The sequence below is a fragment of the Ambystoma mexicanum genome, chromosome 5p, assembly GCF_040938575.1.
Source record: "Ambystoma mexicanum isolate Mex_15411 chromosome 5p, UKY_AmexF1_1, whole genome shotgun sequence".
NCBI lineage: Eukaryota > Metazoa > Chordata > Amphibia > Caudata > Ambystomatidae > Ambystoma > Ambystoma mexicanum.
Genome location: NC_090930.1, coordinates 588,593,939 through 588,617,556, shown reverse-complemented (window position 1 = coordinate 588,617,556; position 23,618 = coordinate 588,593,939). Strand labels below are relative to the sequence as shown.

General features: G+C 41.7%; 1 protein-coding gene across 4 annotated transcripts in view; it reads left to right on the top strand.

The window, feature by feature from the left end:
• DIAPH2 (diaphanous related formin 2) overlaps positions 1 to 23,618 on the top strand; it is a 5,141,990-nt gene that overhangs the window by 1,914,092 nt on the left and 3,204,280 nt on the right. For all 4 annotated transcript variants that reach the window (XM_069612994.1, XM_069612992.1, XM_069612991.1 and 1 more), the window contains one exon: positions 7,116 to 7,230. In XM_069612994.1, the coding sequence (XP_069469095.1) occupies positions 7,116 to 7,230 (115 nt within the window). The remainder of the gene's footprint in view (positions 1 to 7,115; positions 7,231 to 23,618) is intronic.

Genomic DNA, 23,618 nt, shown 5'->3' with positions numbered 1-23,618 from the left:
AGTCCACCAGGGATGAATCCATAGACAGATTTTACCCAAAGAGGGATGGAGTCTGTTGAGACGGCCACTTTTATTGTCCCGTTCCAATTGCCAGTCTATATATGTGCGGTACAAATTTACATCACGTCATGCCTCTGAACTGGCCAGGTTATCGCTTATTTTTCCAGAGAAACAACAGACATGGGAGAATACCACCTGCAAGACAGAAAATTATCAGTGCACCACACAAATCAATTTCAAAACCTCATTGGGAAGATAGACCTAGCAGGAAGAGATCTGGAGGCCCTTCTCACCTATCAGGAGCCCTACTTGAGTGGTTTACAGAAACTGTTGGTGAAGGAAAACAGCAGAGCCACAGCTTTGATGTGGCTGTTGGCATGGACCACACACCAGCCGCAACCCACCTGGCAATGTGATCAGTGCTGCCACCCTAGACCACCAGGTACACAAAGCAAAACCATACCAAACAGAGACTGAACCCCAGGGTCAGCTTGACTAGACCCTCACTAACACTAACCTGGATTGTATAACAGACAAACCATCATGTTTTTTGGCAGCCACATTCCAAGAAAGAGGCCAGGGCTTAAGTCAGGGAAGACAGGGCCAGATTGGTCAGTGACAGTGGACCAACCAGAGGACAGTCAGGGACTTAAGAGAGACCCCAGGAAGGAGGAAGTGGTGCTCTTCAGGTGTGGTTGGTGGAGGAGTAGGTGTCAGATGAGGAGACCAGCCAGATGAAGGATAATGTGGAGCATGGAGGCAATTTTAGGAGTAGTTGAGGCATTGGTTAGCAAATACATATGGTGCTGCTTTATGAGTGTGCATGAAAAGCTGGTGAGTGTGATTAAGAGATGGAGTTAATGTGAAGTGCTTGCGTGAGTGAAAGGATGGTGCTGAGTGGAAGGTGTGTTGGTGGAGTAATCAGAAGTTACACAGTATTGAGTTTTGCAAGCCAGGAGGAGGACCACAGCACATAGTTTAAACATAGTTTTATTTAAATAAAAATGAAAAACGCTTTGCTGACCCTACTATTAAAAGAGCGGTCTCTTCCTAACAGAACTAAACTGAGGTGCTTGTCTATAGTCAAAATCAAAAGTGTTTCTCAGTCCAAATCTATCCACTAAACTGGCCCTACCACTTGGCAAAAAATTAAAAAAAAATATGTGGAGTACCTTGCACTCTTGGTTCTCCCCAAAGTTGTCTCTAGTTCTCCCAGGATGCCCTCCTTGGTCTGGATGCACTGGTTAGAAGTTCCTTAATCTTCCCAAATTCAACAACAAAACGATTTAAGTACCAGCAACAAAAAAAAAATCAAACTTTCTTCAAATCGAGGGATATTTACCTGATGTCTTTCCACTACTTGTGTTGGTCTCTCACCACTTGATTCAGATATTGGATGCCTCAGTGCTCTCCTAATATCTGTTCTTTGCTTTGCTTATTGGGCCTATCTGACTCCCTTGTGTTTCTACGTCCCAATAACTCTTAGTTATCTGAGGTATCAGTAACCCATCTCTTCGTGTGACCCTTCTGGTGGTTTATTCTATTCGGGTTTCTCTGGCTTCTGTCACCCTTCTAGTTCCCTCATTGAGTCTCACTCTCTCCGGGCCTATGAGACCCTTTAAATAGGGTTAGGACAATCTGTCCTTCTTCCCCACTTATTCTTTCCTCTCTTTGCCTCATTCCGATCTGTGAACAACTTGTACCTTCAGCATCTCAGGGTCTGCTCCTGTAAGAGTGTGTCTCTTTGGCAGAGATGGGGTCCTCCACAGCTTGCCGCTTTTCCGGACTGGATACAAGCGGTTTTCTGATTTCTCTCGTCGCTGCATTCTCTCGCTCTTTTGCTATCTTGTTGGGAGCAGAGGACTCACTCCTCCCTCGGTTCATGGTTTCAGTGTCAGTTCACGTGTACTGGCCCTCCACGACCTCTGCTTGGTCATGCCTCTGGGTAAGCTTTGCTTTGGATGACCTTGGCTTCTCAGGTCCTGCACATCTGTGTACCTGGACAGTGGCATCCCCCTTGGTATTGGCATCTCTCTCCATGCCACAGCCAGCTCTGCTGTTCAACACTGTTCCCGCCTCGCCGACGTACTCATGCCTGAGGCTTGCCTTTTTATATGGTTTCTTCTCCTCCACTCAAGAGTAGTCTATCCTTTTTTCTTGCTTTTGTAATGAGAGGAAGCATATTTTTCTCCACAGGTTGTCAAACAGTTGTAACATTCTGCATTCCCTTGGGACAATCACATAGAGGTATAGTCAGTATTATCTCGAGCCACACACATAGATGTATTGTCAGCATTACTTACTCCCATGTAGTCAGATAATATTTTGTGTATAGGGACTTCCAGCGTTCCCAAACTCATAGGGGGGATTTTGCATAGAAGTCTCACCTCCCTAACCTCAAAGGGGGATGGCTCCCCCCAGGGAAGAAGGGACAACATCTCTAGATGTATCACTGTGGCCAATATACAGTATATACTGAGCTGGGAAATAGATTGGTTTGGTGCTTTCTAGACAAGAGAGAGAAAAGCAGCCCAAGGGTCATGAGAAATCAATCAATACAAATCAATAAAAAACCTTTGAATCATCTCCGAGACTCTGAGTATTCCTTGACCCATATGTGACTAAAGTAAGAGTGGTAGTTTGTAATTTTCAAGTCAGAGATTGAAGTTGCCTAAGATTATTAGAGTGGAAGCAGCTCCTCGCCAACCAACACATGTATCCCTCAAAATATCCATATAAAAATCAAACCCAACCTCATCAACGCCAGGTCTGCTGTAAAACAAATACAAACAAAAAAATAGACATTTCATTCATACTCTACCCATAAATGAAAACACAGACTTCATATTCATCACTGACACCTTGCTATCTGACAATTCATTCTTAAGAGCTAATGCTGTTCCTTCAGGCTTCGACCTAAAAAACAGAATTGTCTCAGGAGTTGCCATCTTCTTCTTCAAAGGCCTCCTCTAAGCAAGACACATGAACTGTTCACCCTGACCCAAATCTGAATTATTTTGCCTGACATATATGTAATTACATTGTGTACTTGCATATTGCATTTCATTTATATAGCGGAAACCTACCTAGGAAGCAAAGGGCCACTCTACAAGTAATTTGGGGTGCACTAGTTATAGTAGCTCAGATCTCCCATAACACCAGGGTGGCACCTAGGATTAGGAGGTTCTGAGTGATCTACTAGGTATTCTCTAAAGAACGTTGCCTTGAGTTCTGTCCTGAACTGCAGGAGCATTACAGCCATCCTGATTTTGACCAAGAATGTGTTCTTGTATGCTGGGTCATATCAAGAGAATGGCGGTGGCCTGGCAGAGAACCACTAAGTTGGCCCAACACTATGATGGGTGGCCAAGTGCAACATTAGCACAACTTTAAAATGGAAGCGCTTGACCACAGACATGATTGATTGAGTTATTTGTAGCGCACACACTACGTTCCAAATCGTATCCGTGCACAGGCGGAAAACATAACAGGGTAATAATACTGCCGCCAATCCATAACAGGTGTATTTAAACAAATGGGATTTTTTTGTTGTTGAAACGTTGACACATATTCTGATTTCCTTAGTTCCAGAGGGAGTTCCAGTGGGAGACTATTCCACAGTTTGGGTCCAAATACTGAGAATCTATAATTTCCTCTAGAAATGCATCTTGTTGGGGGGACAGTCAACACGTACTTGTCTTCTGATCTTAAAGACTGTGTTGGTTGTTATTGCTTTAATGTATCCATCAGATTCCCAGCTGCTAGGTTGTTCATGTATTTAAATATTATGCAACCAATCTTGAACTTGATTTGGTCATCTACTGCTAGCCAATGAATGGACTGGCGTAAATCGGATATTGGGGTGGAATTTCTTACTCCAAATACTAATCTGACTGCTGCATTCTGCCCTTTGTGTAGTTTATGGATTTGTTTGGAAGGAGCCACAGCTAGTAAGCTGTTACAATAGTCCAGCGTAGTCTTTCTGGGGACATAAATAAAAGCCTGTCAAAGAAGCCTTAATAACGCACAATAATCCATGAGGGACAAATAAAGCATCCACAATAGATAACCTTTAAGATGGTAAGAAAACCATCTGAGAAAGAACACATAAGAAGTCGTCATGACCAAATGATCACCTAAAATTAAGAGGAAGGTGGATAAGTAGCAAGCAGACACTATACTGAACAGACTGTTAATCAGGGACACCATTAAAGATCTGAGCTCTGCATCTATTTCAACAGACCAGGTTGTAAAACTCAAGTCTTGGATAGGAGTAAATGAGCCCTAGAGGAAGAGCCAGACCATGATAGAGACCAGAGAGAGAGGGTGCTGAATTCTTGTTGAGACCCACACCACAGACCACAATGAAATACGATTGCGTAAGAGGAAGTTGCTTTGCAGGGTGTAACTCTATATTCTGACTTTGACAAAATACCCTCTGTGAGCTTCTTTATTATTAAAATCAAATGATGTAGGTCATCTGTCTCTGAAAGTGAGGTCTTCTAACCAGCCCCACTTTCATAGTACTCCATGCTGGAAAGTTCAGTGCAAACATGTAACTCATGTGAAGCTCTCTACTGACACTTCTGTGCAGCTGTCTTGCTGTTTGTTAATATGGCAGTTACACAGTGGCATTTGCATTCCAGCTGACGGTCTGATGGAGCTCAAAGTTTCAGCAGCCAGGTTCTTCCTTTAAATATGTGTTGCCCTAATCCGAAATAACACCATTGTATGCTCACAGACCATGGTGGCAGATGAAACTCCAAATGTAAGCCATGCCTACGTTTGACATGGGGCCATCTGCGAGTCTAATCTTATGCTGGTTAGATCCAAGCGATGTGATATTGTCGGGTTTGTTGTTAACACGTTATTTGACTGAAAGAGCCTCATAACTATCAACATCTAGGACTAAGTTTCATTTCACCCCAAGCACCCATTTAGGCCCATCCCAGAAACCCTCAATTTTCATCCCTCTGAGAAGACCTGTCACCTCCACTAAAAGACAGGACATGTCCGCAGGTGGTTAGTTGAGAGCTATGGCTACAAAGGTGAGCACTGCCAGGACAAAGGAGAGCTCTCACCAGAGTGACAATTGCCAGGCACTCTTTGATGCTGTGAAGGCGTGAGAGAGGGGTGGGTTAGAGTAGCCAGGACAGAAGCACCAGTCCGCAGTAGGGGCCCAACATCTTGGAATCTCCAAGGATGCCCTCATCTTCTCTGTACCTTCCTCACTTCCTGTAGACAAAGCACTCTCGGTTTGACATCACCAGACAATAGGGTCTGAAACAGCAACACAGATTGGAAATGTTATAGGAGGGTAGAAGATAACCAATCCACTGTAATAGATTTCCTATTTAAAAGGTGAGAGCACCCCCTATGTTCAATTACCTTTGGTCTGCTGAAGAAGGATTTACTGTGTAACAATGTTTGAGGATACAGCCTTCTCCAAAGTCCCCTTTAATTGAGGAGAAGACATAGCCTTTCATGAAAGGAGGAGACCCTTTTTCTTAACTATCCCAGAGGGGCATGTGTGTTGATCTGCTGGCTGGACAGGCTGAGGCCAATAGAATCCAGCAACCTGCTAACTGGAGGTGACCTGTTAGCAAGTACTATCTAGAAACCTTCCTTGATGGGATATGTAGAACAAGGGTCTGCCTTGACCTGAAGATTCTGAAAAGGGTGCATCAGAAACCAGATGTCAAGAATCAACTCAGGGCACTGTTTGCCTGCTTTTGCCCACATGATGTGGCTGAACTAACTCTAGTCACTTTTCAAGCCATTACAAGCACCTGAAGATGACTTTGATAATGACCACATCTGATACAGGCTCAATCCAATGGAAGACATCCTCGCAATTCCGACTCATCCCAGTGTAATCCATCTACTCGCCTCAACTCCATCTCAATGCCAACTCGGCCCACTGGAAGCACTTGTCTAAACCCAACTCTTCGATTGGTGGTAAAGCACCTAGAAAGGTGTCTGTTGACACCCAAGAACTAGCCTAGATGTTTTTTGAAGTGGTTCTAGCCCAATTTAAGGGTCATGTTAATGCCACACTCTTCACCTTTTAAAGATCTTCTTCATTAACCTTTACTTTGCTGCTTACGTTATTGCCTCTGTACACCTTTCTTCAGATCCAGAGTGCCCATTTCCCTGCACAGTCTGTCTCCTCGCTTACAAGGCTGGGTTATGGCTATGTGACCAGTGTGTTTATATTATTATAGTTTAAAGTATCTTTTATTTTGGATGCCTTGGTTGGGCATCCTTTTATTTTGGTACCACAATACGATTGGTTTATTTTACAGCTTCTGTGATAGCTTAGAGCCCTCCTGAAGACTATTGCCTGGCCTCTGCTCACGTTTAAATAAGGTATGGCCATCGTGCTGTATCCGTGGCACCTTTATTATTGGGAACCCTGCTAGTTTAGTAGTAGTGTGGGGACAGAGTATGCATTTTTTCTTTACTACTCTTGCAGAGCAATAGACATTGCATCACACTGACAAACACAGCAAGAAAGGAGGAAGAAATCCTGGTTGTTAGGTGTTTGTTAAATGTATTGCAACAGGCCGAGGAAGCTGAACCACAAATAGTGACTATATTGACCCATGTGCTTTCATCAATTACAAAAAAATGTACTCCAATTTTGGAAAATGAAAACTCTCCAAGATTCAACATGAGCTTGAATGCATTATCTGAGGAGGAAACAGTACATTAAGGTGTACTGAATAATATGCTGATAGCCCATGACAGAATATCTGGGGGCAAGCTTTGTATTCAAGGACACAGACAGGCTTTATGAATGATGTAAGTCAAATGTATTAAACATTTTCTGCTTACTTTGTTCACACTATTCTACGCTGTCTACACTTAAAATCTGCTTCATCCACTTGCGAGAGTGTTGTGAATGGTATTAACTGTAGAGAAAAGCAGTTTTGTTATCTTCACAAACTGTTGCAGACGTTTAACAGTAACTGATGTTACACACGATGCATTTTGAAAAAGAAAAAAAAAAAAACCTGTTTCTACTAGAAAAATGCAGTCCTCCGAGTTGCATAGCCAGTCCATTGCTTATGTTCCAAAACATGCTAAAAACGTAGCAAAACTATGTTTTTCAGGTTGACCCCACGGAATTGTCAGAGAACTGCATTTGGGTTAAAGCGAAAGAAGATAAGTTTGAGCAGCCTGAACTGTTCACAAGATTATCACAAACGTTCTCTACCCAGATGAAAGGTAAGTACTTTAACTGCCTTATTAAACTATTACACACGTGTCGAAAGTGGTAGTTTATGTACAGCGTTATAGATTGAAAGCAGGTTAATAAAATATATTTATTCAGATTTTCTTGATTGTGTTTACAAAGTGTTTGCCTTTTTCGGAATTTGCTTTTGGTTTTATTCAAAACAATGTAGTGCATAACATGACACATTTTAGACAATGGTTTCTCCTGCTGCTCAGTTACACGGGATTGTGTGGTTAATTGTTTCAATTGGTTTTTGATGGTGATTGTTCTGTTATTTTTTAATTGGGTAAACTAGAGTAGAGACTATTGTTTCTGATGTTTGTTGTGTCTTATTATTGCAAATTATGCCACATCCAGAGTCTATTGATCAGCACTTCCAGTGGAAGGTTTTTTTTGCACAATTAACAATGTGATGAAAATACAATCTCTTAATCCGTTGAATGAACTTGAATATTTGTCAAACAGAGATGCATGTCAATCATCAAAAGCTTTCATAGACTTGATAAGAGAATTTGGATTTTAGCACATTATGATAATTTTTGTGTTTCACTATAAATGGTCTTTAATATGCCTGACTGCATACAACAGTTTTGCAAATCCCATGAGAGATTTACAAAATAGAGTGTTATTGAGTAACTCATTTAGGTATCTTGGTTTGTTTCATGAGAGGAATTTGTTGTTTGTGATGGCATATAGGTTCTTCTAAAGCTTGGTTTGTTGGATGATGCTTGAATAACGTTTTACCTGTTTATAATCATCACGTTTTTAATGTGTTTATCATTTGTAATATTAGATATGCCATTATTAATGGTCTGGTCAAGGAACCTTCAAACACAGATCGGCAATTTCATGTTTGTGATTGGATCAGAGAGACGGTTGAATGTTTCAACTGCCAAATATGTATTATATGTATCTAAAGTGACGAATGCGACTGTTAGGTCATGGATTGTGCAGTTTGTTTTTGGAATAGGTACACCAATCAATGAAACATGTCAAATGATGGAATATAATCTAAAATAGTAAAAAATCATCAATTAAGTGCAATCACACAATTGCTTTACCAGTATTACAGATTCAGATTACATGTGTTTAGATAAATCCTACAGTGTTTAAACTCGCATATTTCACAGAATTGGACCTCAAAACTTTAACGGAGATGTCTACAAAGTGTATTGTTCTAAACATGTTATTCAAAACTTCTTCTCCGTGTTGAACTGTCTCGAGTAAGACAATGCCTCTTCCAGCAGTTTAATAATTAAATCAACCCCAAACTCTAGTGATGTCACATTGACTGATTCACCACTGCACGCCTTGGCATATCATCTCGTGCTACGCCCTGAAGTGATGTGATTGGAAGTGACATATCTGTGGAATCCACATTGTTATCTTCTCTCCAAAGTTTGTCGATGCACTCAAAAGCGCAATATTAGGCAGTGAGAAGGTGTGGATCAGACAGCTCTTGTGAATCAGCAGTCAGTTTTGCTTTTTAAATATGGTTTGGATGTTTTCTTTGTTTTACTTTTTAAACGCTGTGCGGGCAGGGGTTTGTTTTAATTTATTATAATTAATGGTGCAATGCAGCAACGGTATAGGGTAGGGATGGAAATGTACAATGATGCAGGAAGCTTTCCTTTCAGGCAAATTAAAACACCGTGTTTCACCTCAAGAATAAGAACATCCTGGCGGTCTGACTAACTTTGATAAATGCAAATATGGGGTAGAATTGTCTAAATACAGAACTACAAAATCAGCGTTGTCAAATGTCATTTTAGCCGAGTTGAAATATTCCAAATACTTGTTTAAATTGATGGAGAACATTTTAACATTGCCAGTTTTGATTTTGAGTACTCTGAATCGAAAGACAGTATTCAAAACGTTTCTATAATACTTTGAAATGAAAAAGAAAATTCCATATGATATTTGTATACCTAGACTCGATAGAGTGTAACGCCAAATAAACGTAAATTGTTCCCACGTGCATAATTAATGGTGTGTAACTTTTTTGTGCATAAATAAATGGTTATCAGCAAACATCAAAAATCATTGGGCTAATTCATTTTCCTAGAGCACCTATCCAGGAAAAAGATCTTCGACTCACTTACAATATCTAATCTTTTACTTATTGTATTACAATAATAATATGAATGAAATAATGTCTCTTGTTGGTTTTCAAGTCAGATATAGGTAATGTTTAAAAACGTGCTGAAAATAATTTTGGACATTGGGCATCATTACAATGTTGCAGGTCCGGAAACAAGGGTGCCCATAAGCTCACTGGCACCCTTGTTTCTGGACCGGAAAACTACGTGTTGGCCTGCCAGGGCCTCTCTGCCCGACAGGCCTGACCCTGCCGGGTGCATCGGTCATGGTAGGCAAACTCTTCACTGAAGCAGTGGCACTATTAACAACGGTGCCAGTGCTTCCGTGTCCCAACTCCCATAGAGTCCAACAGGACTCTATGGCAATGGGGACTTAAAATATACCAACTCCTGACTTCCCGGGCCGTTGGACTTGTAATGAGCCAGTGGCACCGGTAAGTCAGGCGCCGGCAAATTATTACGGGTCTGGCGGCAAACTGCCGGACCCGTTATGAGGCCCATTGTGTTTTGGAGTTGTGCGTCAGACTCAGTCATCTTTAAAGTCATACATCAGTTGTGTTATTCATGTGTGTAAATGTCAACAGAAATTAAGCTGAATACTTATTATACACGTGTTTCAGTAGAATAAATTCAGCCGTTTCTTTAAAGTTGCTTGGAGTGTGCTGGCTGAATAAAACTGTGACTCTTACGAAAGAAATGCTGCTTGAGACTAACTGATTTGCTTTTCTGTCCTTAAAAACGTATATGTAGTGGCACTTCTAAGGATAGTCAGTGGGTCATGCAAACTGTGACAGTTCCACATAGTGACTTGTTTGAGAGTTAAGTGAAAACCTGACCTTTAAGTCGGTTGTTCTGTTGGGTGTGCTACAGGTTCAAGACTTTCTGCGGATGTTGGTTACTTTACATTTCTCAAATCGTCTGACTGCCCAGTCCACTTGGTATTTAAAAAGTACTGCCACAACCACATGCACTCCCCTCATCCAATGAAGTCTTTCTCTACCGTATTGAAGTGGTTTGTCCACTGGCATATTCCCTCTCATCCCCCAACCTTTCTCCTTATTATCCAAAGACTATGATCTTGCGAAACTTGTGTGGAGTCACAATATGCCTCCCCAGATAAGGTGCAGGTGCCGTAAGACCACTATGACGGTAATAGGTGCTGTATACATATTTGACAGTATATGCTAACATGCTGATTAAATATGAAAATGCCATCAATGTACCTGGGCGTGCTACCAGTATTGTCCAACACTAATAGCACAAAAATCAACAATTTATGTTAGATTGTGTTATACGAATATTGCTTGTAAAGCTCATGTCTGCAACAAGTGGTCTTTTTACACTCAGTATTTGTACAACTGAGTGAAAGAAAACTTCAGGCAATGATGTAGGGAATAGTTATATATCAAGCTGTGTATGAAATGACCCCTTCTCTTGATTTGCCTTAGTGTCACAGAAACGACCACCAGATACAAGGATCCTTTAAGTGCATGAGTAGATAAGTGGTGTTACCTTGGGTCAAATATTTCTGTACTTGAAGATAGAAACGTTTTGGTTTAAGTTGGCATTTTGCTGAACTCTGAACCTATATATGCTATACTATCTATGCATTGAAGCCTGTTCAGGGTCTTTAAGAATAGTTATGCTGCATGTGCCATATAGTTAAAACTAATGACTGAAAAGCACACTATTTCAAATTGGAATTAAGAGGCTTGCAGTCCTATGTAGATTGTATTAGTGCACACAAATCTGTGCCATGTATATTGTTAGACCTTTTGTGGATACAAATATGGATACTGCTAAGGTGCATCCCCTCATTTAATTCTCCCTGGAATACTATACCATACCACAATTCGAAGGCAAACACAGGCTGTATTAGCCTTCAAAATGTATTTCAATCAATTAATATGACTTTGAAGGTGGTCCCATACCTTTATGCTGGGGAAGTCAACACAACCAAATATTGCTACCTTTATAGTTTGTCTACAGAAACTAAAATTAGCCTTGCTGTGTGGTTCTCACTAACAAACCATACACACACTTAATCACTAGAAATATCAAATTATTATATTTCTAATCCAATATAATCTAATGCCACCACTAAGCAACACACTTAAATTAATTAAACTATTCCTACTCATTGGACATTGTATAACACTCCTCTTCATTTAACACATTAAACATTTTTTCCTACATTGTCAATACAAATTTAGGTATCAGTGAATGGCTGTATAGAAAAACTGCATTAATATATAACACATTTTGGGTGTGGTGCTGTGGGTTTCTAGCATATGCATAGAAATAAACTACAAACTATTGTAGGTTGCATTAGGATCTACCAGCATGTTTTAGGCACACTGTGCTTTCAGTTTAGAATGCAGTGTTAGTGGTTCATGCATAAAACATTGGAACATAGTTTCATGATTTTTTTAAATAAAGGAATACCTTCCCCTCCCACTTTTTTAGCACATCCAGTACCCCTGTTGTGCGGTTCACCCCTACTGTGTGATTTAATACTTCTATGGAAAACAATGACATAGCTAAACTCCCTTTCATCCTCAATCTGTCTTTCTAAATATCTGTAATATTCACAGTTCAAAAATGAGGACTCGATCCTGGAGATGTGGTAATGTTCACCCTTTCTCAAACCTCGAGTTTCATTTGGTCAGCTTTGGATTTACAAAGAACTGCACTTTATCTTCACAGAAATGCTATCTTTTCTGATGTAAAACATACGTGGCAGGAACACAGAACAGTGTCTCCTGGGACTGCAGCACATTTGCTGGTGACACACTTGAAGACAAGCGTGGCCAAGCTAAAGGAGAGACATAAGATTACCAAAACACAGTATATTTTAACAAATTGTGACCCTGTTGAGTCAAAACTATTGTTACATTGGAAGTCCTTTATAATTGAGAGAATCATAATTTGGGACACCTATAGTCGATAATGTTTATAATGTGGACTACTATTAGAGAACACAATGTGTTAAAATATACTGTAATTGAATACGTTTACATGACAATTTTGAGTTCTTAAATTAATGAACTTTTTAGAATTGAATGGTATGCATGAAGTATGAATGAATATTTTATTGAATTAGAATTTATATTTGTATTTTTACAATTTGAATTTGTACCTCATATCTAATGAGAATGAAATAAAATAATGAACAACTAATTCCAGCTCTAGTCTTCATGCCTCGAGTCTCTTCTGATTAATCCACCTGGCACTATTACTCTTCTATACAACTGTACACACAAACCTTGGAGGAACAGTTTAGTGGTATATACAATATGAAGAGTCAGGAATGAAACCCAGAAACAAATATGGCATGTTTTTGGTTAAAGACTTTTATTGAAAACACAGGGTTGGGGAAAAAGGCCTCTCTGACCATGCTCTAAGAGGAATTTCCCTACCAAAAACTAAGGATCTATCTGTGTCGGGATTTAAACATCAAAACTGTCCTTGTGTCCAAAAGTTGTATTCTGGCCTTCGCACTATAAACTTAAGCTATACGGTGAAAAGGGAAATGTCTTTAACTTTAGGAGATTGCAAAAGAGTTTGTAAAGGAAGAATAAACGGCTCCAACACAAATGTTCTCCAAGGGTGAAAAGCCATGGCTCCAGGCGGTGGCTTCCTTATCTTAAATTCTCCTCAATACAAATTATTCTTTGTCTAACAATTCTTTGTGTCTTTCTTGGCCCACACTAGTTATGTTATTTACAAAGCTGTGTAGCTTTATAGTGGCATTATTTTCAAAAAGGTTCCTTTTGTCTGGTAAACTTAGTTCCTTATGATGACTTGTAGATTTGCAAAGGCCTGATATACTCTCCTGTCGGGATTGCATGCATTCAAACTTATTGTTGCCTGGTATACTCTTGCGCCAGAGCTTCCTGTATTCACACACAATTTTAATGCTTGGTTCACTCTCCTGCAGGACTTCTTATATTTAAATTGTATTCCTTTTATGGCTTCTTGTAGACTTGCAGCTGCCTGGTATACTCCCCTCCCAGGACTGCTTGTTTTCACACTTCTAATTGCCTGGTGTACTCTTCTGCCAGGACCTCTTACAATTACACTTTGTTCCTCTTTTATTTCCACAGTTGTCCATACACTTTTAGTATAGTATATCTCCTTGATACATCATTCGATTTAGATTTTCCACATATTTGTGTTCCATACAATCATATCTTGTTTGGGGCCTTATTTGCAATGTACTTTCGTGTTTCTCATTCATTCTCTTTACTTTCTTTGGATTCCCCACATATTTGCATTCCATACAATCATATCTTGTTAGGGGCTTTAGTCGCAATATACTTTCTTTTTCTCATTCATTCCCTTTTTGGCGTGGTGATCTAAATGCCCCAGGGTCCCCACTGCATTTGTGTTGAGTTACCAGCACTTGTTGGCTTTCCCAGCCCCGTTCATGCTCAAGTGGCAAATGTTTACTGTATGCTTTCCTTTCTGGACTGCTCTCGCTTTGCTCTGGTGTCTCCCGCAGCCTCACCTCAGCACGCCTGTCTTGATCCAGGTCCAGGTGGGTAAAAGCTGCTTTCTGCAATTGCTGAATGCCCATGCGTTTTCCACTGGCTCTTGCCATGTCTGAGGCACGACCTGCCCTTCCAGTGTTTCTCTTCTCCCCTGCTGGTGAGCCGCTGGGCTCCGCCACACCAGTTCAAGCTTCCAAGCTTTACAAGCCCTGAGGATGAATGATACACCTTCTTCCAAACAGTAGCCACCTCTATGACTTGGCCTCTGGTTTTTAAATCTCCCGTGCACAGGTCCACTTTGAAAACAACTGGAACGCTCATTGAGTTGTGGCTCCTTTCGTTCTGCATTGCTGATTCTCTCCTCCTCATCCCAGTATTTGGGTGATTGTTGGAAACGGAGTACATTGTTGTTGGGTGATGTAGATTACTTGGAAAATCACTTTCAACCGTTCTAAATGGAAAATCTGTTTTATATGGTGAATAATTAGAACTGGAAAAGGTGGTCTTGGATTTTCCACATTTTAGATCAGAGATGGAAGTTTGATCTATAGAATTTTGGGAAAGGGTTTCTCTGGTTTCCCTAATGGGGAATATAGATGTATGGCAATACGCCATGAAGGGTATTGGGTATGAAGGGGTCATCTCTCTCAGGGAAATGGGGGAAATCATGTCTCATCCAAGAAACCAAGACATCTCCCCAGAGGCTGTTTCCTTTCATGTGATACTCCCTCATATAGCCACCCCAAGGTCAGGATCAGGTAGCAGCTGCCATCCTCTGGCCACGTGGAAGGCGGTTACTACCAAGGAATCATTGATGACTCCATTGGATTCATCACAATAGGCATATCCTTCAGAAAGGACTTTTAGTCCGAAATGGATTGCATCAACACAGAATAAATGCCTGGTGTTATTTTCACTAATTGGGTTTGTGCAATTATTTTATGTTTAAAATAAGAAAATACAAATTCACGATAGAAAGAATGAGATTGATTATGTGATGAATACTGCAGATTCCTCACTGAAACCCTTCCTAAAGTGTCCTCCCAGGTGGCCAGGGAAAGGCAGACACTTCCTGATCCCAATCATGGGGGTTGTGTACTGCGGGAGGATCACTTGGGAGGAGACTGGGCCAAGGGTGGTGAGGAGAATCTGTGGCATGATTCACAGTATTTTTCCACTGACACAAAGATTCTTACCACTGTACCAAAAGAGGTTATGGCATATTGTCATTTTTATGTCTCACAACCTCATTTTAGATCTAAGGTTGTGAACCCTAAGGTTAGAACATTAGAATATATTATACCAAAATAAATACCCTTATGGTATCCCATATTAAACATCTTTCTGAAACCCAATAATACAATGTAAAGGATTATGGAAATGTTGTCTCCTCTAAACCATCTTCATCTGTAAAAGTTAAATATCAATGCATCTCTAATAAAAATCTTAAGGGAATCAAATCTACCCTTATAAATAATGTAGAAGTTGAAAAACCTAACTTTTGGGGAGGAAACTACAAGCCCAGAATCCTATAGATACTGGGATGAAGAAGAGGGCTGTAGAAGCATGCAGATGTAGTAGTCAGGCAATCACACCTGGTAGCCATCGCAGTAGTCAGGCAGTTGAGGCTAATGGCCCACACCTGAAAACAGTCAGTAAACCTGTGAGGCTTAAAAGGCCCCAGCTTGAAAGCATGAGTAGAAGGAGCTGGAACAAGAACTGGAAGGCCGGCTGTAGCCAGAAGTAGCAGTCGAGAAGCACAAGGCTTTCAAATCACAAGAACGCTGAAGAATAGACAGGACACTGGAGTGGGGAGACTGCAGATTTCACCTGCAAGCTCCAAGAGTGTCATGTTCTCCCAAACTCTTAAATGCAGAAGCTGCAGCGCGTATGAGCCGTGTTACAGTGATTGCAGAAGCCTAAGGCCAGAAGCAGAAGGGACGCTGAGGGCCTGAAGAGAAAAAGGAACTCCCAAATCAAGTGGCCAGACCACAGACACCGTTGCTCGAGAAGGGTGTGGACCAAGAATAGTAGAATATTAGAAGAAGCTGAGAATGTCTGGGAAGCAGTGCAAACCAAAAAACCAGTGTCAGTGAAGCCGGTGAGTGAAGCACAGCATTAATATGCACTGTGCAAGCCTTGCCAGTAAATAAAGTTAACCCCTAATTGACTCACGCTATATCTGATGCAGGGAAAACCTGTTTGTTATGTCATAAGTCTTACCATCAATGGAATTGTAGCCCTTGCGTATAACATTGAAGATCACTATTCTAGTGAGAAGCTAAAGTAATTCAAATCCATTGTTGATGTATCTGAAGACTGTTTGCAGTTAACAGAGTGGTTGGGTGTCTCTAATTAAAATAAGAGAACACTCACTAAAACATTACTGAATACTAAACCTTTTCTGTATATGAGTTTCGAGTAGCGGAGAGTGCAAACCACATCAAAAGGAGATTGCGTGTGCCTATTATCATTCCTGAAAGAAGTCTGAACTTCAGTATTTACCTTTACCTAGAAATACAAAGTTTTATTCAACTGTACACCTTAAAAACTACTTAATAGAAAGGTTGCGTGTGCCCTATTGTGTCTACAAAAGACTGAACTCTATACTGTATCTAGAATTGACACTTATCTATTTTCAAGAAGTACAAAGTCTAAAGCCTTGAAGAGAAGAACACGCACTACCCAAGCCAATAGTCTTCTCCTTTTCATAGTGTAAGCTGTCTTGCCAAGAGTTAAGAGCCATCTTGTGAAAACGAAGAGAAAATATCGAGGCTAAGTACCCCAAAAAGGAAATACACTGAACACACGTTACAAAGGAACATACAAAGATATTTATTTTATTCTGAACAGTTTCAAAGGACAAAACAATCGGATAGCTATCTGCCCTCAGTACAACACAGCGAACTCCAGCGTGGTTCGGTTTGCTCAGTGAGTGGGACTGTACATTCGAATTAGTCGCACTTTTATATCCTTTGAGAACATGATGTCAAACCCTACTGTCGGTTAATATTCCACTAATACGTAACTGATCTAGGGTTCGTGCCGAGTTCACACATCTATATGCTTAGGGTTTGCCTTTAATACATTCGCCAACAAGCCTACAAAGCAACAGTGTATTTTAGGATTTCTCATAGAGCCTTCTCAAACATTAATACAATGTAGTTTAAACAAGTGTTCTTAGTTCAGTATTTGGATACATTGTTCTTAACATATGCTCGCGGATTAGCTTCACTGCACGATTAATCCTTTACACACAGGTCAACGAAGGACAAGGTCTCAGTTCACGACCCCAACATGTAGCCTGCAGGCGAGTTATACATTAGTTTAAACACAGAGGTCAAGACGGCCATGTTACATTTTCGCGATGACACTGTCCACCATTTTAGCTCACAGGGTGACTTTGCAGAGAGAACCTAAAATGGCGGATTGACCTAAAATGGCATCTTACATTGATTCTTGCAACACGGATTTCTTCACCAGTAGCTTACAAGCAGCTTGGCATAGGCCAATATACATATATTCATTGCAATAAGAGGCACAATATAATTTCCCGGTTGACAAACCCTCCTTTTGGCCTATGCCAAGTGCTAAACTATTTCTGATCTCCTTGCAAACAACTCCATGTATCATCGTCCATACACCGTGAATCGCTGTCAGAAATATCTATTGCCATTAGATCATTCACTAAAATTTCTTTTAACACATATTCTTTGGAGGTTTCATCTGTCTGGGGCATATCGCCTGTGCGCAACATCCCCCTAGCATCGAACATATACTAGCTAAACACGGGATACAACAGAAAAGGAATAACAGAATTCCCAAAATGATCAGTAAGACCGAATGCACCTTCCAAGCCCAAGATCGCAAGAAGTCCCAGAACCAAGCGCTAAGATCCCAGTTTCCCTCGGGAACATGCACTTCTGAACTAAGGACGTGCAGATTCTGTATTGCCTTGTAGATAGTTGGGGAGGAATCTGGCATGAAAACACAGCAAGCGGACCCCACTAATTTACACACTCCACCACGTTCAGCTAAAATGACATCTAATGCCATCCGGTTCTGGAGTGCTACTAATTTTATTGCCTTCTGTTCTGTTCTAATGTCATATTATAGAGTATGTCCGTGGTCCGGTTGATGGTTCTCTCCAGTACTCTCGCTAGTCTTCTGATGTCTTCGGAATTCGCTATCTGCCCCCAAAATGGCAAAAATGATTTCGCTACATCTCCTAAAACCTGTGCTGGTGTGTCACCATTCTCGTCCCGTAATGGACGAGCCTTTGAAACCTCTATTGTACTTGCTATGAATACCCCGGGTAACAAGATCCCTAAATAACAAGTTCACTGCCAATCCCTGGGTAACCATGGACATGCTACATTACCGCAAACAAAGTAGACAGGTTCGCCTACATACAAAGGTCTGTCTTCCCCAGTCAAATTCGCAACGTTGGCACAACCTTTAAAATCTCCCATTGACTGAGTACCATTCCTCTGTATGCAGAAAGAAACTGAATCGGGGCTATGGTTTACAGTGTAAGAAGGAGGCATGACATCCTTATTGCCTATCGGAGCCATCTTGAAGGAAATCAAAGATTGAAAGGGACGAGACAGTCTATCAGAGGGCCTAATAAAAGCAACGTTAAGCTTACTCCTGTTTGCGAAAAGCAAGCATCCCAGGGGAGTCAGACACGTTTCTCAAAACTATTCAAATTAGTGCCATCAAAGTTCCCCGAGGTGCTATTGTTCCAACGGCCAAAGAACAGTGCTGTAAGGGAAGCATAACAAGCAGTTGTCAAAGGTAAAGGGTGAATATACCAACCAAGCCCCTTATCCCTGTGTTGCGGTAAATGCGAGCAGACCCAACAGTTGGACCTATTAAAAATAGCATGCGTGGCATTCATGATAAGTAACAGTATTGTTATGATATCTTTGTCTATGCTGGGAGTCCCTAGGGGACAGAGTATGCAAATGCACGAAGGGAGTAGAAACAGTGGGTACATTTTCAGTCAGTAACAAGGACTCTAATGGATGAACTTCCTTGAGGTACCATAGGCCTAAGACAGTGACTATTATAAACCCAATTAACAATATGAAAAATATGAAAAGACAGCAATACGTTTTTCGGGGCCCAAATGGTTTGTCCATTATCCCAGCTGGTCACACGATCTTTTATCAGTCCAATACGAGCAGTAGCGGTGGCAGGCATTGGAGTCTTCAGACAGAAACCCCCAATGTTTGTTGCTGGCGACCTCCCGGCCGCGCAACTTCTTAGTCCTTCCACAACCCTAGCCAACAGAATCCCCTTTTTCTCAAACAATTATTTGGGCAAAAAGCAAGCCCTTGATGAATTTCCTTTCCTCTTCGAATGCACAGCCGAATCGTGCCGTAAGTCTATCGAATGCACAGCAAAACCGTGCCGTAAGTCTATTTCCTTGGACGCAGATTGTACCTTGCTGTTCCCGGTACTGATTAATCTGGAAACAATGTGTCATCACTTCCCGTTGGGAGCAACATATCAAGAGCAAGTGAAGATGCAGAATCCGAAACGACAGTTTCCGGAAGCAAAACTTTTGGAGAGTGTGGAGACAAAATGACGGGTTCCCCAAGCCTCATGGGCTCAGAGAGATTCTCCGATGCACTCTCAACGCTATTTACTGCTTTGGGATCATTGGTTGCAGCGTTAGTGAGGGGTTCTGTTTCGTCTGTATCGTGTGGCACTGGGTGAGGAAGTTTCTTGAAGTGCATCACATTTATCCAATGTTTTCTGCCTGAGACACACACCGCCGTCTGTGTGACCAGAGGGACCTGGAATGGGCCCCGCCAACGAGGTGCATGGCAGGAAGAGCGCTCAAATGCCTTGGTGAGCACCCAGTGTCCAGGCCGAATGCTGTGGCCCAGGCCCTCGTATTGCACAGGTAAAGCCTCTCGCACCTGGTGATAAATCAAATACAGGTTTTTAGTCAACTGGCTGCAGTAAACTGAAAGAAGTAAATTTTCAACATTTTTCAAGGATCTACATTTAGGTCGGTTCCAGATATTGGCAGGTCTCCCCATTACCACCTCAAATGGAGAGAGCCCGGTCTTAGTTTGAGGGGTTGTACGCATGGCTAGTAACACGATCGGTAAGGCGTCCGGCCATTTTAGTTTGGTGCCGGCACACGTCTTAGCGAGCTTGTTCTTAATGATACCATTGTGACTTTCTAATAGTCCTGCGCTGTTAGCGTGTCTGGCTCAATGGAACCGTTTGTCGATCTGTAATGCCGCGCATATCTGCAGAATTACAGCAGCGACAAAATGTGGACCATTGTCCTACCAGATGACTCTTGGTAGCCCGAACCGTGGAAAATATTCCTTTAACATGGTTTTCGCAGTAGTCATGGCTGTAACATCTTTAACAGGGAAAGCCTCGACCCATTTACTAAAATCACAGATGACAACTAATACAAATTTCATATTATTACAACGTTCCATTTCAATAAAATCAAAGTGGATGACTTCGAAGGGGACAGAAGGTGGTCCAAAACTTCCCCTTGGAGTTGATGTCCCCTTTCCCACATTATGCTGTAGGCAGATCATACAACCTTGGACATAGCACTGAGCTATTTTCAAAATGTTGTCATTCGCCCAAATTTTCTCTAACATTTTCTTAACCTTCTGGGCACATACATGTGCAGGGCCATGGGCCATAACAACCATCATCATCACATAAGCGTCAGGAAGTAGCCATTTCCCTTCAACTATGTCCACCCAGCACCCATCATCATTGAGTTTCCCCAAGCCTTCAGCCCACCTCTTGGATTCTTCTAATGTGACATTGGCTTGGATATCCCGTACAGACCCAACACCCTCATCCATTGCATAGGCATTTACAGTCCCCCTTGAAACATACATCTCGGTAAAGAGATCGGTGGCAGTCTGTTTAGCTATCTGATCAGCAAAAGCATTCCCTTTTCCTATATCATCTATAATCTTTTGATGTGCTGCACATTTAACGACTGCTAACTGAGTAGGGAGCGCAAGTGCTGAGAGCAGTTGTACTATTAGAGAGCCATGTTGGATCTTTGTGCCATGCAAAGTTAAGAACCCTCTCTCTGACCAAAGTCTCCCAAAGTTGTGAACCACCCCAAAGGCATACTGACTATCGGTATATATGTTTACTTTAAGCCCTTTGGAAAGTTCACAAGCTCGGGTCAATGCTATAATCTCTGCGGCTTGGCGGAGTTATGCGTGATTCTCTTGGTTTCCACAACTGTGCTCAATGTGGTGATTGCATAAGCAACTGTGGATGTACCATCCAGAAGTTTGAAGCAGGAGCCATCACAAAACAGCTCCCCTTGTGGATTATTTAAAGGAGTGTCTTTCAGATCAGTTCTACCCTTTGTCTCTTGTTCGGTAGTATACAGATAGTCATGTGACTCCTTGTCACTGCAAGCAGTACCTTGCGGGAAAGGTAAGAGTTCAGCCGGATTAAGAACACAACACCTCTTAATTTGTATATGAGGAGCAAAGAAGATCAATTCATATCTCGTCAACCATGCGGAAGTGAGGTGTTGCGTTTGGGTTCTGTTCAGTAGAACATCTACAGAGTGAGGCACCATCAGGGTTAGATCATGGCCTAGGACCATTCCCTCACTCTGTTTTACAGACGCAGCAGCAGCAGCGACAGCTCACAAACATCTTGGCAAAGCGCATGCTACAGGATCAAGGGTGGAAGAAAAGTAACCGCATGGCCTATTCTTCCCTCCATGTTCCTGCGTTAATACAGCCAAAGCACATCCATCACATTCATGCACAAACAACACAAAGGCCTTTTCATAGTTTGGTGTGCCCAAAACTGGTGCTGAGCACAATGCAGTCTTGAGCAGATCAAATGATTGCTGGTGTTCCGCGTTCCATGGCAATGGCGAAGAAATGCCCTTCTTCATCAAAGTCAACATCGGTTTAATCACTAGTGAGAAGTTTGGGATCCACAACCTACAGTAAGAAGCCATACCTATCAAGGCTCTAACTTCCTTCTGCGTATTTGGGACACACATGCCAGAAATGTGTTTTATTCGTTCAGGTGTCAATCTTCTTCCCTCATTTGACAAGAGATGGCCTAAATAGGCGACCTCCTGACAACAATATTGAAACTTTTTAAGTGAAGCTTTGTGACCATGTTTAGCCAGATGAATAAGCAACAACACAGTGCCCTCCTTACAAGCGCTCTCGGAGTCTGCAGCTAAAAGCAAGTCATCGACATACTGACGCAGTGTACAAGTAGAGGGCAAATCAAGAGTATCAAGCTGTTCTTTCAAAGCCCTACTGTAGATGCTAGGACTTTCCGTGTAACCTTTAGGTGCACGGGTAAATGTGAACGAGCGTCCCCCTAGGGTGAACGCAAACAAGTATCTACTGTTCTTGTGTATAGCAATACTAAAGAAAGCATTCTTCAAATCCACAACACTAAAGTAAGTAGCTGAAGCTGGAATCAAGTTAATATTGACGTCACATCAGGCACAATTGGAAATTGCGGGGCGCCGACTTTATTAATGGCACGTAGATCAATTATGAAACGAAATGGAATTGCATTATCGCCTTTTTTGTACACGGGCAAAATCGGACTATTGCACAAACTACCTGCAATTTCCTCAATCACCCTGCGATGCACAAAATCGGAAACAAAGCATTTCAAAGCTTGCTCGCCCTCAACTGAAATCTTATACTGTGGAATGTGTGGCAGCTTTATCCCATGTTTCAAGACTATTTTAACAGGCTCGATCTGTAGAACACCGACATCATTGTCGTCAATTGCCCATAAGCACTGTGGTACATCGCTGAATTCTGGCGGCAAAGGTCTGGTTAAGAATTGAGAGACAGAAAGTTGCTGTGGTGAAATCGTCAAACGCACTCCATCAGAAGAACAATGAATTACCGCATTTAATTCTTTCAACAGATTCAACTCCATCAAATTCTCTCCACAATTCGAAGTCAAAAGGAATGGACAGTGGTCCATAAAGGGACCCAAAGAGATAGGTACCGGTGAAGAAACTGGACAAACAACTGGTGTGCCAGAAAACCCTACAGAAACATTGGTTTGCCCTGACAGTGGAATGTTTGGAACCCGAGAATGATCAATGGAACACTTCTGTGCGCCAGTATCTATCAAGAACAGATGTTTCCTATTTCCCACTACCATTTCAACGTAGGGACCTTTCTGATTAACGGGAATAGGCGTAGGTTCCAAACCCTGCTTCGGGCAATCCTAACGAAACAGAATATCGTCAAAAGGAAGGTCTTCAGATAGATATGCAGCAGAAGGGTGATCAAAGATGTTTCTAGTATCCACACTCAGAGTTTGATTATCCTGCGAAAAAGGTTGCTTAGGATCCTGTGAAAACTGACCTCTACCAGGGCCCCCTACACCCAGGCGACCTCTGGATCGTCTACTCATATTTCCAAATGTGTTATTCGACCTTTGTCGAAGGACGGGGCATTGTGCCCGCCAATGACCCTCTTGCCGACAATAGGCACACTGGTTAATGTTCACAGGACCCAAGGGCACATTCCCTTGTGGAACATACTGACCTCTAATCTGCGAACTACCCCCTCTGGGGCCTCTAACAATTTGCTGTAACAATACTTTAGTCTGTAAATCACCTTTTCTCTTCTTGACTCTATCTTTTTCATTATTGACTCGATTTTCGTAGTACTGAGCCATGTGCAGTACTTCTGATTGGGACTTCGCCTGCCAAGCGCTCTCAGAAGACATAATTTGTGACTGGATGTCAGGCAGCAATCCACGCAC